The sequence below is a fragment of the Rhinatrema bivittatum genome, chromosome 16 (genome assembly GCF_901001135.1).
Source record: "Rhinatrema bivittatum chromosome 16, aRhiBiv1.1, whole genome shotgun sequence".
Classification (NCBI taxonomy): Eukaryota; Metazoa; Chordata; class Amphibia; order Gymnophiona; family Rhinatrematidae; genus Rhinatrema; species Rhinatrema bivittatum.
In genome coordinates, this window is record NC_042630.1 from 47,767,657 (window position 1) to 47,783,274 (window position 15,618).

Genomic DNA, 15,618 nt, shown 5'->3' on the forward strand with positions numbered 1-15,618 from the left:
CCACTTGCAATACCTGTTACCAGCTCTTGCCACTGATTTCTTTGTCCGTCCCAAGTATGTTTAAATTGTGTCATGGCATAGGTCACCTCCAGCTTTGCTGGTAGATTATTCCAGCCATAGCCACCCTCTTGGTAAGGAAGGATATTCTCATGTTTCCACTCTACCTCCCTTCAATGTCCTTTCCATAAAACATTATGGGGGAATCCATTGCTTATTCCTGGGATTAGCAGCTTGGAATCTATCAACCTTTTGGGATCCTGTGAGGTACTTGTGCCCTGGATTGGCCGCTGTTACCAAAAACATACTGGGCTTGACCTTGTATGCTAAATCTTATGTTATCTGCTTTGTATATTTCTGTGACAAGTGTGAAATATACATTTTAATAAAGTCAAAGGTTCTTATGTTCTTACAGATATATTTCTATCTATCAATATCAAAATATCTTGCTGTTATTGAGGCTGTAAAGAGAGCTGTGTCAGAAACGGATACATAACTGTGTGCCATAAAATAAAATAGCCACCATACAATGAGAGGAACGGATGGAGGAGGCTTTGCATCTGAAGAAAATATGATTTTCAGGATAGTGAAGATGATACACACGGAAGATGTCAGAATCAAGAAAAACAGCAGGAGGGGGAGGCCTATACCACCCCTTCAGTCAAAGAAATGTGTGGCCAAGCCATGCCCTGTGCTTCCTGCACCAATAACAGATGAAGCACAATGACCAGAGGTCCCGGCAGGTGCTGTAAAAAGAAGACTCAAGACCCAGGCCTCATGGGCTCATGACTTGCAGTCCCCCAAATGGAGGATCCTCAGAGTCCCAACATGCAGGTCAGGGTTAAAGGGCTTTGCTGCCTGAGCCTTGACCACCCTTCTGAGATCAAGATCACAGGAATTCAGTGCACTCTGAGAACCTCTCCACCTTCTGCCCCCTCTTTGGCCCCTCGGATGGTGCTTGTATCACTTCTGACTTCATCTTTCAGGAGCTGAGGGTTGGAGGGGCCTTCAATTTCTTCAGGCAAATCCTGAGATCCAAATTGCCACTGGCAGACCTCAGGAGCTCTTCAAATACTAACTTTGCTGTTTATTTTTATTATTAATAATAATAATAATAATAATAATAAAATTCTCATAAAAATGTACATGTATTTTGTCTATAAGTAGAAAAATGAACAAAATCTTAGATCATACACAGATAGGAATGAGATAATTAAAATCAATCAAACAAGGTGGAGAAAATGTAAATTCTGAGTAAAACGGTGCTTTCCTCAGAAAGTTCCCTGCCTGATATGTCAGGTACGGTCTGAATGTGTGTAGGGTTATGTGGACTGAGCAAAGGCCTTCCTGGAAGAGGAATTGGGGAGGGGGTTGGACCTGTGCAAACCTTTCCTTTTCCGCCGTAGGGAGGTAATTTTCAAAGCAATTATGTGTGTAAAAGTCGCTTGTTTCATTGCAATTTTAAAAGCCCAATTATGCAAACTAAGCCTTTTGACAATTCAGCCCTATAAAGGAGTTATGCATGTAAAAGTAGCAATTTCCAAAAGCCTGTTTAAGCATATAAAGCTGGTTACTTCAAAATGAGCCAGCGGGCGTCCATACACATACATATGTGTCTGCAAGCAGGTATATGACGAAACTGTAAATCATGCGGGCGATTGCACACCTATCATGTTATATGGGCTCCTAATTGTAAGTGATTACTCAAACAAACATATTTCATGTATCTTTCTTGGGATTTTGTCGGCCTTACCGTGCACAGATAAACAGATTTTAAAACATGCTCACATGAAGGACATTTCCAGTTTTAACAATTATTCTACCAGTTTGCCTAGTCCATTACCCCCAGTTGACCCAGATCCCTCACCCAATCGATTTAAACCTAAATAGAGATTTATGGAGACTTTAAAAAACCTCATTTATCTATTTATCTATTTATTTATCTATTTGTTTATTTATTTATTTAGGCCTTTAGACATTTTATATACCATCGTTCCATGTATAGATCACAATGGTTTAGAAAGAGACTTCACAATTAAAACTCAACAAACAGACATGCAGAAGTAAACACTGTGTTTGCCGGATTTAAAATACGGATTTATACAAGTAACTCTTAGCCCCACCCTGAAATGTCTCTGACATGCCCTAATCCATCCTCTTTTTTTAGCTTGTAGACTGTAATTTGAGGCTTTTAAAATATGTGTTGCACACGCACAGCCCATATACTCGCATATATAGGCCTTTTAACATGAGCAACACTTTTAAAATTCACAGCAACATGCTCCTATGTGCATAAAGAAACAGTCTTCTGCTTACAAATTATTTTGAAAATTACCTGCTAAATTCATACATTTGCCAGAAAGTTTCCTGCAGATCAGCCAGCAGGTAAAATCATTTACAGAAAGATTTAGTGGCATCATTTTCAAAGCAAATACATGAGCATAGATGTCCCTTGAAAACTAATGGAAAGTATGCATTTATTTCTCAAATCCCTTATGTGGACTGTTACAAAATTACCCCCATACAGTATTTTGTGTATGGGGTAGGGGAATTAAAATGTATTATTCAAGGAGAAAAGCTGTTAGTCCACCAAGCATAACCTTTATTCTAACAAAATCCAATCATCCAGCCTGGCAGAGATGTTGCTTTTGTAACTGTCCTACCTAATTTGTTGGCTATCTTTGAGCTAAAATTAATTTGCATATTGCAGGAAATTTTCAGTAGCTTCAAAATACAGGTCCTTGTTGGAGATTTTCAAAGGGAAGCCAACAATAACCTAAAAGTGTCATTTGGTAGAGGTTTTTAGAGGCTCACAAATATTAACATCCTGCTTATGGATTTTTTCAGAGCTGTTTGTAACTCTCTACTTCTCAGACTATAAATAATGGGATTTAACAATGGGAGAATGACTATGTACATTGCAGTAGGCAGTTTGTTAGAATTCACAGATGTCCATGACCTGGGCTGCATGTAAGCTCCTAGCATGGTCCCATATAAGAGAATGATGACTGTGAGGTGGGAGGAGCAGGTGGAGAAGGCCTTGCTTTTCCCCTCTCTAGAATGGATTTTCAGGATGGTGGAGATGATAAACACATAGGATGTCAGGGTTAGGAGAAATGGGGTTAAGACTGCAAGTACACCTGCAAAGGTTATAGTTAAAATGACAGAGGTGTCTGAACAGGAAAGTTTCACCACTGCTGTGACTTCACAGAAGAAGTGATTGATTACATTGGAGTCACAGAAAGAAAACTGGGATATAACGACAGTGTGTGGCAATGATTCTATTAAACCTGTTACTCATGAGATACCTGCCAGAATGGTACTGACCTTCTTAGTCATGATAATGGTATAACGCAGGGGATTACATATTGCAACATAACGATCATAGGCCATGGCAGTAAGAAGCGTAAATTCTATACATGTACAGACCACATAACAATACATCTGTAGAATGCATTCCCCAATAGATATGCTATTGCTGTTTGTTAGGAGGATTGCCAGCAATTTTGGAACAATAGAGGTCAAAGAGCAGATATCCAAGACAGACAAGTTGACCAAGAAGAAATACATGGGGGTGTGCAGGTATCGATCGGCACATACTATGCAGATAACGAGGAGGTTCCCCAGCACGGCCATCAGGTAGAGGAGTAAGAAGAGAATGAAGAGAGGGAACTGCAACTCTGGGAAATCTGAGAATCCCCAGATCAGAAATTCTGTTATACCGCTGTGGTTTCCTGTTTCCCTGTATTCAAGCTTCATGGGGTACTGAAAGCCGGAAAGAGAGACAGAATAAAGTAAAACAAATAGAAACTAGACCACATTGAGCCCAAAATAATATATCACAAAATGTTCCCAAAAATGCTGAATAACTTGGATCAGCCAATTCAAATTACAAGCAAAATCTTCCCTTTATTATGCTAAAGGGGTCAATTTTGAAAGTGTCAATGAAAAAATAAAAGAGACTACATTGCAACTGACTATACTATTGCTGTCTAGGTTTAAGACAGCTGTTAATGCACCTAGGCATATCCAGCCCAGGTAACTGGCTAGCTCTGAACATCTTTCCTTCAATCTGACCATATCACCAGGAACCTACGGGGTAGATTTTCAGAGGGTTACGTGCGTAACCCCCGAAAACCTACCCCAACACCCCCTGCGCGCGCTGAGCCTATCTTGCATAGGCTTCCAGCATGCACAAAGCCCCGGGATGCACGTAAGTCCCGGGGCTTTCCTGGGGGGGGGGGGCGTGTCGGGGGCATGTCGTGACCTGCGCATCATCAGGGGGCATGTCAGGGGGCGTGACGCGGCCGGCGCGTCATCCGGGGGCAGGGCCACGGGTGTGGTTCCGGCCCGGGGGCATTCTGGGTTGTGGCCACGGCCTCTGGACCAGCCCCCGGATCTGAACATGGCGCGCCAGCAGCCGGCCCGGCGCGCGCAAGTTATGCGTGCATAGAGCAGGCGTAACTTTCGCAACAAAGGTAGGGGGGTGTAGATAGGGCCGGGGAGGTGGGTTAGGTAGGGGAAGGGAGGGGGAAGGTGGAAGGAGGCCGAAGGAAAGTTCCCTCCGAGGCCGCTCTGATTTCGGAGCGGCTTCGGAGGGAACGGAGGCATGATGTGTCACTTGGCGTATGCAGGCTGCTGAGTTTGGGAAGCCTTGCGTGTGCCGACCCCAGATTTTAATGGATACATGTGGCTATGAGCGTATCTATTGAAATCCCGCGTACTCTTGTTCACGCCTGGTGCACGAACAAAAGTACGCGTGTGCGCAAATTTATAAAATCTACCCCTAATGGTTTTAAGGAGATAAATATGTACATCTAATGGAACCTTATAACCATAATTACCTACTGTGTGAGCTAGAGATGGAAACAACCAAAAATATCTTTGTCCAAAAATACCTGGAAATTAATGAGTATTTTTGGTTCATTTTGAAAAAAAAAAAGCCTCCTTGGCCTCTCCAGGTCCCCTCTTCTGCTTCCCAGGTCTTCCCCAGGGCATTTCTGGTCCCTCCAATCTTTCTCCAATCTTTGTAAATTTGCTTGGACTAGGGCCCTCCCTTCTTTGGGGGGTAATGCTGAAAAAGGGGTGGGAGTGATGCCCAATAATTCCTGTCCATTGAATTCCTTTAGAAAAAGGTGCCAGCTGGCCCTTCGACTGGCACCTTGTGACGTCAAAATGATGCCAGTTTTTGGACTGGTTGCAGCCATTTCTGCCTCGGCTGTACAAACATGCAATTGTAGAAGAATATGGCATGTAATATCAAAATTGTGTCACGCTCCTCCTATTGTACCAAATGCTCTAATTACTAGGCCGCTCCTTCTCTCTGACACTATTAACTGTTGCCTTCCTTCACTAGATTATTTCTTCAACACTTGCAGAAAAATAATTTGTTTGCAGTTGCCATTAGATTCTGGCTTTTTCTGATCCTAAATCCCTTGTATAAGTGGAATTGTGCAGTCACAGACTTACACAAGCAGTTACTGAGTTACACACTTACATAAGAAATCTTAGAGTTGTAGTTACACAAGAGCATGGTTTTATTGTAAAATGTGTACATAATTACACAGAAATACCTAACATTTCACAGATGCCTGCCTACAAAGTCACGCAGTCTGAAAGACATGCAAAATCACAGTTACATGATGGCAGTCGCAGAGTAACAGTCACACGCTCTCATGGTCTTAGTGTAAACGGTGCACAATCACAGATACAAAGTGACACAGACACTCAAAGTAGCACATGGCAATCATTTACCAAACTGGCTTTAAAAAACAATAAAGGGCAAATTTTAAAAGCCCTACACAATGCAAACCTGGGAGACATGCATGCGACTAGGAAGTGTGCAGGCTGTGTGGATTTTAAGAGGCCTGCAGCCACACACATATCTCCTGATACACGCATTGGAAGGATTTTGCAAAAAGGGGCAGGCTGGGACAGGGTCTGGGCACAGCATGGCTGGGGCATGGGCAGCCGGGACTGTGCCATTAAGTCCAAGTCACACACAGACGAGCGCCGGGATCAGACAACCGCATACATTGCTGCTGCTATGGACTGCAGGTAAGTAGTAAAATACAAAAATTGAAGGTAGTCCGCAGAGTTTTAAGGGTCAGGGCTAGTAGGGTAAAAGTGGGCAAGTAAGGTTTGGGGTTCAGGAAGTCCACTTCTTTACAGAGGCGAACTGGTAGGGAAGAAGGAAATAGGCCCTAATGCGACGCAGCGCACATCTATTAACCCCCTCCCCCACTTACGTGTGCAAGACAGCATTCACACGCACACATGCACATCGATATAAAATCATGCAGGTAGTGGATTTTAAAACATGTGTGCATAGATGTGTGCATGTTATAAAATCGCTGAATCCATGTGTGTGTGCCAGCAAACAAACGCACATTTACATACGCACGTCAGTTTTAAAGTTATCGTCCTGGTGAATTCACCCTAAAAACCAAAAATATGTACATTGACTCCTCCAAATAGGTCATGGAGATTTGGGAGATTTTGTGGACATAACCAAACAATGTTGCATCAGGCAAAATAACTGTATCAACTTTCTGGTTGGAAAACATCTGATGACATGTGATGCATTGACATTATCAAAAGTAATTCTTTACCAAAAAATGAAGACTAATTTCAAATAAAATGACTATATTATTCCAAAGTCAGTGTTTACTTATGGACAACTTTCTGTAGCCTTTTCAAGAGTTAAAGATTTTTGTTTCTACTAGTTTTCAGAGAGCAGGCAATCACGAACCCTGTATTTTGTGAATTTCTAATGCCATGAATATTTTGTCTCCACTGTCTCTTTATGTTTTCTTTTGATATACAATCTTATATGACCTTTCACACAGTACCAAACCTAACAACCTCTTAAGCACTATCTCTAACCCATGCCCATATCTCCCTTCAAAACTTTGACAACATTGACTTATACATACAACACTCAACATCCAGTCAAATTAAAAAAAAAAACAACTTTCTTCAAGTTATCATTAGATAACCAAACTCTAATAACTTTAAAATATACAACATTCTCCAATGAAGTTTCAATGGCCATCAGATTGTCTAATTTGAATTTAAAAACAAAGTTTCTAATTCACTTGGAAGTTATATTAAATCATAAAGAACCATCCTTGGAAGATTTCAGTGAATTGAGGTTGATGAAAATCTGCCTGGCCACCAATATTTGGTTATCATTAAAATCACGTAACCTATGCTTTCAACCTCAAAGAAAACACTTTTAACCTCAGTGAAGTATAGGGAGATGGTTGGAGATTTAAATAAACATCTTGTAGAGAACCCAGGCAGGAATGTTCCTGGCTTTGATCTTCCATGTGGCCTACAAACTTCTCAAAATCATGTTTGTACAAGCAGTGGCAAAAATGGGTGCATAAATAGAAATTAAGATATCCACCAGGATGTGATTGTGGCTATCAGGATCCGAGCATGAAATATTTTATTTTATACCCAATGCCATATTCATAAGTATGAAGGAGATGTTGAATAGTGCCATTCAGCTACCCCTGTTCCAATCAGCTGGCTTCAACAGCACACTGTAAAAATGATGGTTGCTGCTCTGTTGCTACATCAACCATATGCAAAAAGAAGACATGATTGATTCTTAAATTATAGTTAAGGCAATAGAATGCTTATCTTTTAATTAATGTGGAGTGGAGGAGTAGCCTAGTGGTCACCACATCCCACTGATGCTCCTTGTGACCTTGGACACATCAGTTTACCTTCCATTGCCTCTGGTACAAACTTAGCTTGTGAGCCCTGTGAGGACATGGGGAATGTCTACAGTACCTGAATGAAATCTATGTTGACATACTTGAAGAGAAATAAAAAAAAGTGATCATAAATGATCATTGAAAAATATTAATTGATTCTAATCTGGAAAGGTATTAAATGTCATGATCTTTTTATATACAAGGATTTCTTTTTCATGCTTGCTTTTCAGACTATTTAAAACCATGGCATGACATAACAGTGAGCTGTTTTCCTTCCCCTTGATATTTCTAAGTTGCTGATGTTCTGCCACATGTTCACCAGATTGACTGTGAGATATCTTGAGTCATAGTTCAGATCTTGTCACTGATGAAGTTCTATTGTGAACCATGGGATCATGGTGTCAACTTATGAGCTTCAACCCAGAAGACTCATTCAAAAGCAGAAAGTGTTTTATTTATTTTACCCTGGGTGGAATCTGAAGTGGGACACATTTACATCTAGTTTCAGTGATGAATTAGATAAGAAATAATCTTGTTACATTAAATGATCCTTAGTTCTAGCTTACAATGACATCAAAGTATAAAATGAAAAACACATTTTCGGCAAGAGCTATTGCAAACTGCATGTGAGGATGTAGCATATTGAAGAGAATTAAAAATTTTTATTTTATATCATAATAAAAGATCTGACTCACCACTTACCTTCTCGGTCAATTATTTCTGCATCTCTGACATGAAAGTCCTGATGAGATAGGAGTGATTAAATTGGTTGAGAGACTCATATGGGATCTGATCCCTGGACACAAAGACCATGTTTTTTGCTTTCTGAATCATTAAAATAATATTGTTCATGTAACTCGTTTAGGGTTTCTGCAGTTTTATTAAATTCCATCCATGAAATATGTAATTATATTTTCTATATGCTTTTTAAGTGATACTGTATAAGATTATATGACTGGTGTCTAATAAGATAGCATCAGTGGCTAAGATACTATTTGTGGAAAAACTAATTCTCAATTACTGTCTATGGTTTATGCATAATCACAGTAAATATGAGAGAGAGAGAGAGAGAGGGAGGGAATGAAAAAGTAAGCAAGAGAGAATAAATTAGACATTTTATTATCTCCTTGAGAGATCCTTAACCATTATGGCATTCTATACTATGAAAAATTGCTTTCTCTTCATAATGATTAAAGATCCTCATTGATTAGAATTCTACATGTACACTGCCTTAATGAATTTAATGGTCTGGAACAATTGGGCACAGTCCATCACAGCACCAATTTGGCGACCAATGTAAATAATTGGTGTTCTCAGTCCAATTGGAAGATGAATTGTTCTCTATCTTTAAACATAGATATAGTCCAAAGGTCAGAAAAGTGATCCTTGAATATGGAGATCTGAACTAGAGCAGCAGATACTGCACCAACATTAAAGAGCCACTTACACAATCACACATCCCAAATTTCCATTGAATATTTTACCTGTCGCACAAAGTACTCCAGTTACTACATCTGTGTATGGAAACCCAAACTACCTCTAAGGACTCCTTATTGCCCTCTTTTAGATCCTGGATCCAAGATGAACAAAATAATTCCAAAATATTTATTGTGAGTTCTTCATTTATCTACTGCGGAAACTCTATCCTCATAAGGTATGGTCACAAAAATCAAAACACAAAACAATGTGGGCCATATTTTCTAAAGGTCACGCGCATAAATCCGAAGGACGTAAAGCCCCGGGATGTGTGTAAGTCCCAGGCTTTACAAAAGGAGTGGTCTGGGGGCGGGGCGGGGTGGTCTGTGGCATGGCCAGAGGCCTCCGCACGGTCACTGGCCGGGGATCGCGCACCGGCAGTCTTATCTTGCTTTCTAGCCTTGTCTTAACATAAGAACATACGACTTGCCATACTGGGTCAGACCAAAGGTTTATCAAGCCCAGCATCCTGTTTTCAACAGTGGCCAATCCAGATCACAGGTAGCTGGCAGGATCCCAAGGGATAGACAGATTCTAAGCTGCTTATCCCAAGAATAAACAGTAGATTTCTGGATTCTACCTTAATAATGGTTAATGGATATTTCCTCCAGGAACTTGTCCAAATCTTTTTTAAATGCAGCTTCACCAATAGTTTTCACCACATCCTCTGGCAATAAATTCCAGAGCTTAGTTATTAGGGATCTGAATCGTTTTTGAACGATTAAAATTATCGTCAGATAATTTTAAAATCGTACAAAATTGTTAGTGCACGATACAATACAAATGCCCCCGATTTATCATCAGGGGCATTTGTATTGTATCGTTAAATAGGGCACGGGAATTATTTGGGGGAGGGCGGGAAAACCGGCACACCAAAACAACCCCTAAACCCACCCTGACCCTTTAAAACCAAATCCTTACCCTCCCCCACCCTCTCGAACCCCCCCAAAATGTTGTTACCTGGTGGTCCAGTGGGGGGGGGGGGGTGTCCCGGCACGATCTCCCACTCTCGAGCCATCAGCGCCATTTTGGCTGCCACTAATTAAAATGGCGCCGATGGCCCGATAAAAAAAAAAAACCACCCGACCCTTTAAATTGACCCCCCACCCTCCCGACCCTCCCGATCCAATTCACATCGCTAGGGAGGCCCGACCCTTTAAATCGACCCCCCCACCCTCCCCACCCTCCCGATCCAATTCACATCGCTAGGGAGGCCCGCGCCGCTAAAAAAAAAACCAACCATCTGACCCTTTAAATCGACCCCCCCCTCCCGACCCCCCAAAAACCTTTTAAAATTACCTGGTAGTCCAGGGGGGCCTCGGGGAGAGATCCAGGGGGGCCTCGGGGAGAGGAGAGATCCAGGGGGGCCTCGGGGAGAGGTTTCGCGGCATCAGCTGTTCTAAAAAAAAAAAATGGCGCCGAATGGCGCCGGCCATTCAGTGCTCCTACCATGTGACAGGGGCCGGCCAATGGCATGGATACCCTGTCACATGGTAAGGGCAAAGGGGCATCGGCGCCATTTTTTTTTTTTTTTAGAACAGCTGATGCCGCAAAATTTCTCCCCGAGGCCCCCCTGGATCTCTCCTCTCCTCGAGGCCCCCCCTGGATCTCTCCCCGAGGCCCCCCTGGACCACCAGGTAATTTTAAAAGGTTTTGGGGGGGTCGGGAGGGGGGGTCAATTTAAAGGGTCGGGTGTTTGTTTTTTTTTTTAGCGGCGCGGGCCTCCCTAGCGATGTGAATTAGAATCGGAAACAATTCCAATTCACATATCTTAACGATCAGATTCCCCCCCCTCCCCCAGCCGAATTTGATTGTTAAGACGATCTGGCACACGATTCACATCTCTATTAGTTATGGGGCGGATTTTCAGAGCCCTGCTCGCCTAAATCCGCCCAAAACCGGGCGGATTTACGCGAGCAGGGCCCTGCGCGCCGGGAAGCCTATTTTACATAGGCCTCCCGGCGCGCGCAGAGCCCCGGGACTCGCGTACGTCCCGGGGTTCTCGGAGGGGGGTGTGTCGGGGGGCGGGGCCGGAGCACGCGGCGTTGCGGGGGCGTGTCGGCAGCGTTTTGGGGGCGGGTATGGGGCGTGGCCATGGCCCGGGGGCGTGGCCGCGCCCTCCGTACCCGCCCCCAGGTCGCGGCCCGGCGCGCAGCAGGCCCACTGGCGCGCGGGGATTTACGTCTCCCTCCGGGAGGCGTAAATCCCCCGACAAAGGTAAGGGGGGGGTGTAGACAGGGCCGGGTGGGTGGGTTAGGTAGGGGAAGGGAGGGTAAGGTGAGGGGAGGGCAAAGGAAAGTTCCCTCCGAGGCCGCTCCGATTTCGGAGCGGCCTTGGAGGGAACGGGGGGAGGCAGCGCGGCTCGGCGCGCGCAGGCTATACAAAATCGATAGCCTTGCGCGCGCCGATCCAGGATTTTAGTGGATACGCGCGGCTCCGCGCGTATCTACTAAAATCCAGCGTACTTTTGCTTGAGTCTGATGCGCAAGCAAAAGTAGGCTGTTCGCGCGCCTCTTAAAATCTACCCCTATGTGTTGAGTAAAACATTTTTCTCTTATTAGTTTTAAATGTACTACTTAGTAACTTCAATGTGTGTCCCCTGGTCTTTGTACATTTCAAAAGAGTAAACTACTGATGTTGTGCGCCCCGGCCGCATCCATACCGCAGCCGGCCCTGCTCACCTCGCTCTTCTTTCTACCAGCTCTGGGCACTCCTCCTGCTATTACTAGCATGTGTAACATGGGATAGACTTAGTTTTTGGGTACTTGACAGGTTCTTATGGCCTGGATTGGCCACTGTTGGAAACAGGATGCTGGGCTTGATGGACCCTTGTTCTGACCCAGTATGGCATGTTCTTATGTTCTTATCCAGCTAATTTAACTTATTCTCAGCTGTATCTGGCTAAGTTAGCTGGATAACTTCAGGCTTGCCTCAGAGCAGTCCTAAAGTTAACCAGTTGCATGTGAGATAACTTAAGCTTTAACTGACTAAGTTCAAAAGAAAATAGCTGGTTAAGTGGCAACAATCTTTAACAAAAATGAAGCACCTGAGCCCATCTGCCAGTTTCCAGACCTCCCACACAGTGTTTAAAAAATGTGCCTTGTCAATCCAAGCCACCCCGATCCCCTCCTTTAGATGTGAGGGCTAAGAATGACTTAAAACTCTTGAATGACAGGAGCTTGACATCTTGAAGTGATGCAAGAACACTCATACTTCATGTTCCCATTGGTCTGTTTTGTATTTGCAGAGTAAGATCCTCAGAGTATTACTGTTTAACTCATGGTAAGTCAGAGACCATGGGGGTCAGCTAATAATTCACTCATATGGAAGGCCTAAGAATTCTTGAGTAAAAGCAGCCTTGTCCTTCACTCATTCATTCATTATGGTCACTGAGATTTGTTTTCCTCCCCTTCCTGATAAATCCCGTGTGCCTTGTCTTTTTTGCTCTGATGTGGCCTTTCATGCTGATGAATTTTGTATCATGATTTTATGTCTTTCCTCAGCTCCCATCCTTCTACTGAAGATACTTCCAGTTCTTCAAGGCAACTGGCACCTTAATTGGCATTGCAAGCATTTTTCTGAAAATAGGGCAGTCATGGCAGATCTTTTCTAACAGATATTTGTATTATAATTCAGTCACTGTACTATAAACACAGAAATAGATATTCTTAGGAATATAGTAACATAGTATTGGCAGATAAAAGCCCATCTTGTCTGCCCAGCAGCACTTTTATCTGCCTTTACTTAAAGTAGACCAAATTCCCACACGGAACCCAAAACCCAATCCTGTTTTCAGCCATTTATGGTTGCAGCTGCTGATTCATGCAAGTTTCCCCTCACCTTTTAGGAAGCACAGTGCAGCCATATCACTGCTGCCTTGGGTTGCAACTGTCGCTCAGTAAAGGTTTCCTAGTGTCTTCGTTACCATTCTCTTAATAGTAGAGATCCTCTGTGTTTATCCCATGCTGAATATCTTTACCCATATATTCAGAAGAATGCAGCTGGGTATGCATTCCTGTGAATATATCTGAATAAAGTCCAAGGTATTTGGTGAAAGTTATCCAAATAATTTTAGTAATGCTCTTTGCATGACTAGACATACCTGGATAACTTAGCTGGATAACACTGAATATTGATGTTATCCAATTAAGTTACCTGGTAGTAATCCCTGTCCCAGAACATCCATGGTGAGTCAAGCCATATTGAACTCCAATTCCTCTAATCAGTCTGCTGCATAGCCCTCACCATGTTTCCTTCTATTGATCTTCTGTTCACACCTATGGAATTACCAGTATTTTTTATAACCCTTTCCCTCTTCCTGCTAGTTTTTCACACCTCCCCCACAACCAATCAGTTAAAAATGTTGTTAGGGCCAGCCCAGTAGCTCAAAGCAAAGTGCTATGCATTGTGCAATGCCACTCAGAGGTCTTTGGTTTAATTCCTGGGCTAGAGTTCTGCTCTCTAGGTCATCTTGAGCTGGTGATGCTGCAGACCAAGAATTGATGGTCCCTTAGGGAGTTTCCCAGCACCATGCAAGAGAAACAACTAGTGATTGAGCAAAAGAATTATATCTGAAAGATTTTTTTTTTAAATTCTTTATCTCATTATACAAATTAAATATTATAGTTTGTATATAGGAAATACATGGATAGAAAGAAAAGGGAAAAAGAAAAAAAAGTTTAACATAACTAGATCACAATATCATATTACAAACTCTATATCCATTTGACCAAAAATCATTTTAAACAGGGAGAGATCCTATGTAAATAATAAGAGAGAATTATCACAAACATTAAATTCAAGGAAAAGCCCTAACGCATAATTCCAGCATTTTTCATTTAATTTGACACTCTTATAGGGGTTTGAATTGCGGACTTTTTCGCATCAAGAAAAACTCTTAGTTGCTCAACTGAAAAAAATATAATTCTGGTCCCTTTTTGCAAGGGAACTTTAACATATAGGAATAACCTAAATCAATTGCAGCTTGACGTAGAGTTAAAAAACTTCTACATTTTGCTTGCGTTATAGGGGCCAGATCCGGAAAATTTTTTACTGTCGCGCTCATAAATTGCACAGGAAATAATTGAAAATACTTTTTCATAATAGTTTGAATATCCAACCTAGTAATAAAAGACATTAGTAACGTAGCTCTGTCCAGTATTTCAATAGATGAACTTTCTAGGATTTCAGTCAGATTTTCTTGCAGGTTCAGTCTAACAGATGGTGGCCTAGATTTAGGTAAAAAGTAACATTTATTGATAGAAGGCATATTTTCCTGGGTGAAACCTAATATTTCTTGAAAGAATGTCTTTAATGTTGTAAAGGGTATTTCTCCCAATACCTTGGGGACATTTAAGAACCTTAGGGCTTGATTTTAAAAAGCATTTACTCACTTAAAACTGGATTTTACTCGAGTAAATGCACTTTACTCGTGTAAGTGGGTTTTTGAAAATTGCTACAATAGCAGTTACATTTATACGTGTAAATCCTTATGAAAATTACCCCCTTAGATTTAAATGTCTATTACAATTCTCCAGGATCTCCAGCCTTCTATCTAATGCTTCCCTGTCTTTGACTGTTGCAGCCTTAAAGTTCATATTTTCCGTGTTTTTTCCTTCCAGAACAGAAACCTTGTGAGTTAATACATTTACTTGAGATTGAATTTCTGTTGTAACTTGATCATTTTGAGAGATAGAGTGGTCCAGTTTCATATTTAACGTATTAACTGCAGTCATAAGTCCAGCCATTAAATCCCATATGGTTTCGAGCATGACTACTTCAGGGCGTATCGGGATTGCTAGGGGTGTGAATTCAGGGGGTTTTCCTCACAGCAGCTGCAGGTTTTCTGCTGGTGGTCTCCCCCCCACAACCCCTATCTCTGACCGAGTACCTGAAGTTCCAGCGTTGTTATTCACTTCACCCGGTGCCACTCCTCCTTGCTCTGGAGCTTCAGTCATGGATCCCTTCTCTGCAGGTGACACGGATGTGGTGCTCTTGAACTGCAGTCCAGGGTAGGACAGCAACCCAGATCTGAAGTTCAGTGCTTGCCTCAGATCTGGGCTCAATGAGGTCTCCTCCGGTATCAGCAGTCCTCTCTCCCCTGCTGATACAATGGGCTCCTCAACTCGTGGGGTTTCTGCCGGTGAGCTCAGAAAACGTGTTATCTCCTGCTGCATTATCGGTGAAGGCAGTGGTACAGTTGGGTACACACGTACCTTTCCCTTTCGCTTTGTGGGCATCTGCTCAGAAGGTAACAAAATTTAAATTGGCAGAGAGTCACTTGCTCTGAGCACTGCGTGTGGCCATCTTGGATCTCTCCCCTCATATCCTTGAAGAGCCCCAGCTAGTCAATTTTTCAGGAAATCCACAATTAATTTGCATGAGATAAAATTTGCATACACTACCTCCATAACTTGCA

General features: G+C 42.5%; 1 protein-coding gene across 1 annotated transcript in view; it reads right to left on the reverse strand.

The window, feature by feature from the left end:
• LOC115077632 (olfactory receptor 8G1-like) overlaps positions 1–15,376 on the reverse strand; it is a 55,174-nt gene extending 39,798 nt beyond the window's left edge. The window contains exon 1 of the mRNA XM_029579927.1: positions 15,091–15,376. Coding sequence (XP_029435787.1) covers positions 15,091–15,376 — 286 coding nt within the window. The remainder of the gene's footprint in view (positions 1–15,090) is intronic.
• Between the last annotated feature and the right edge of the window lie 242 nt (positions 15,377–15,618).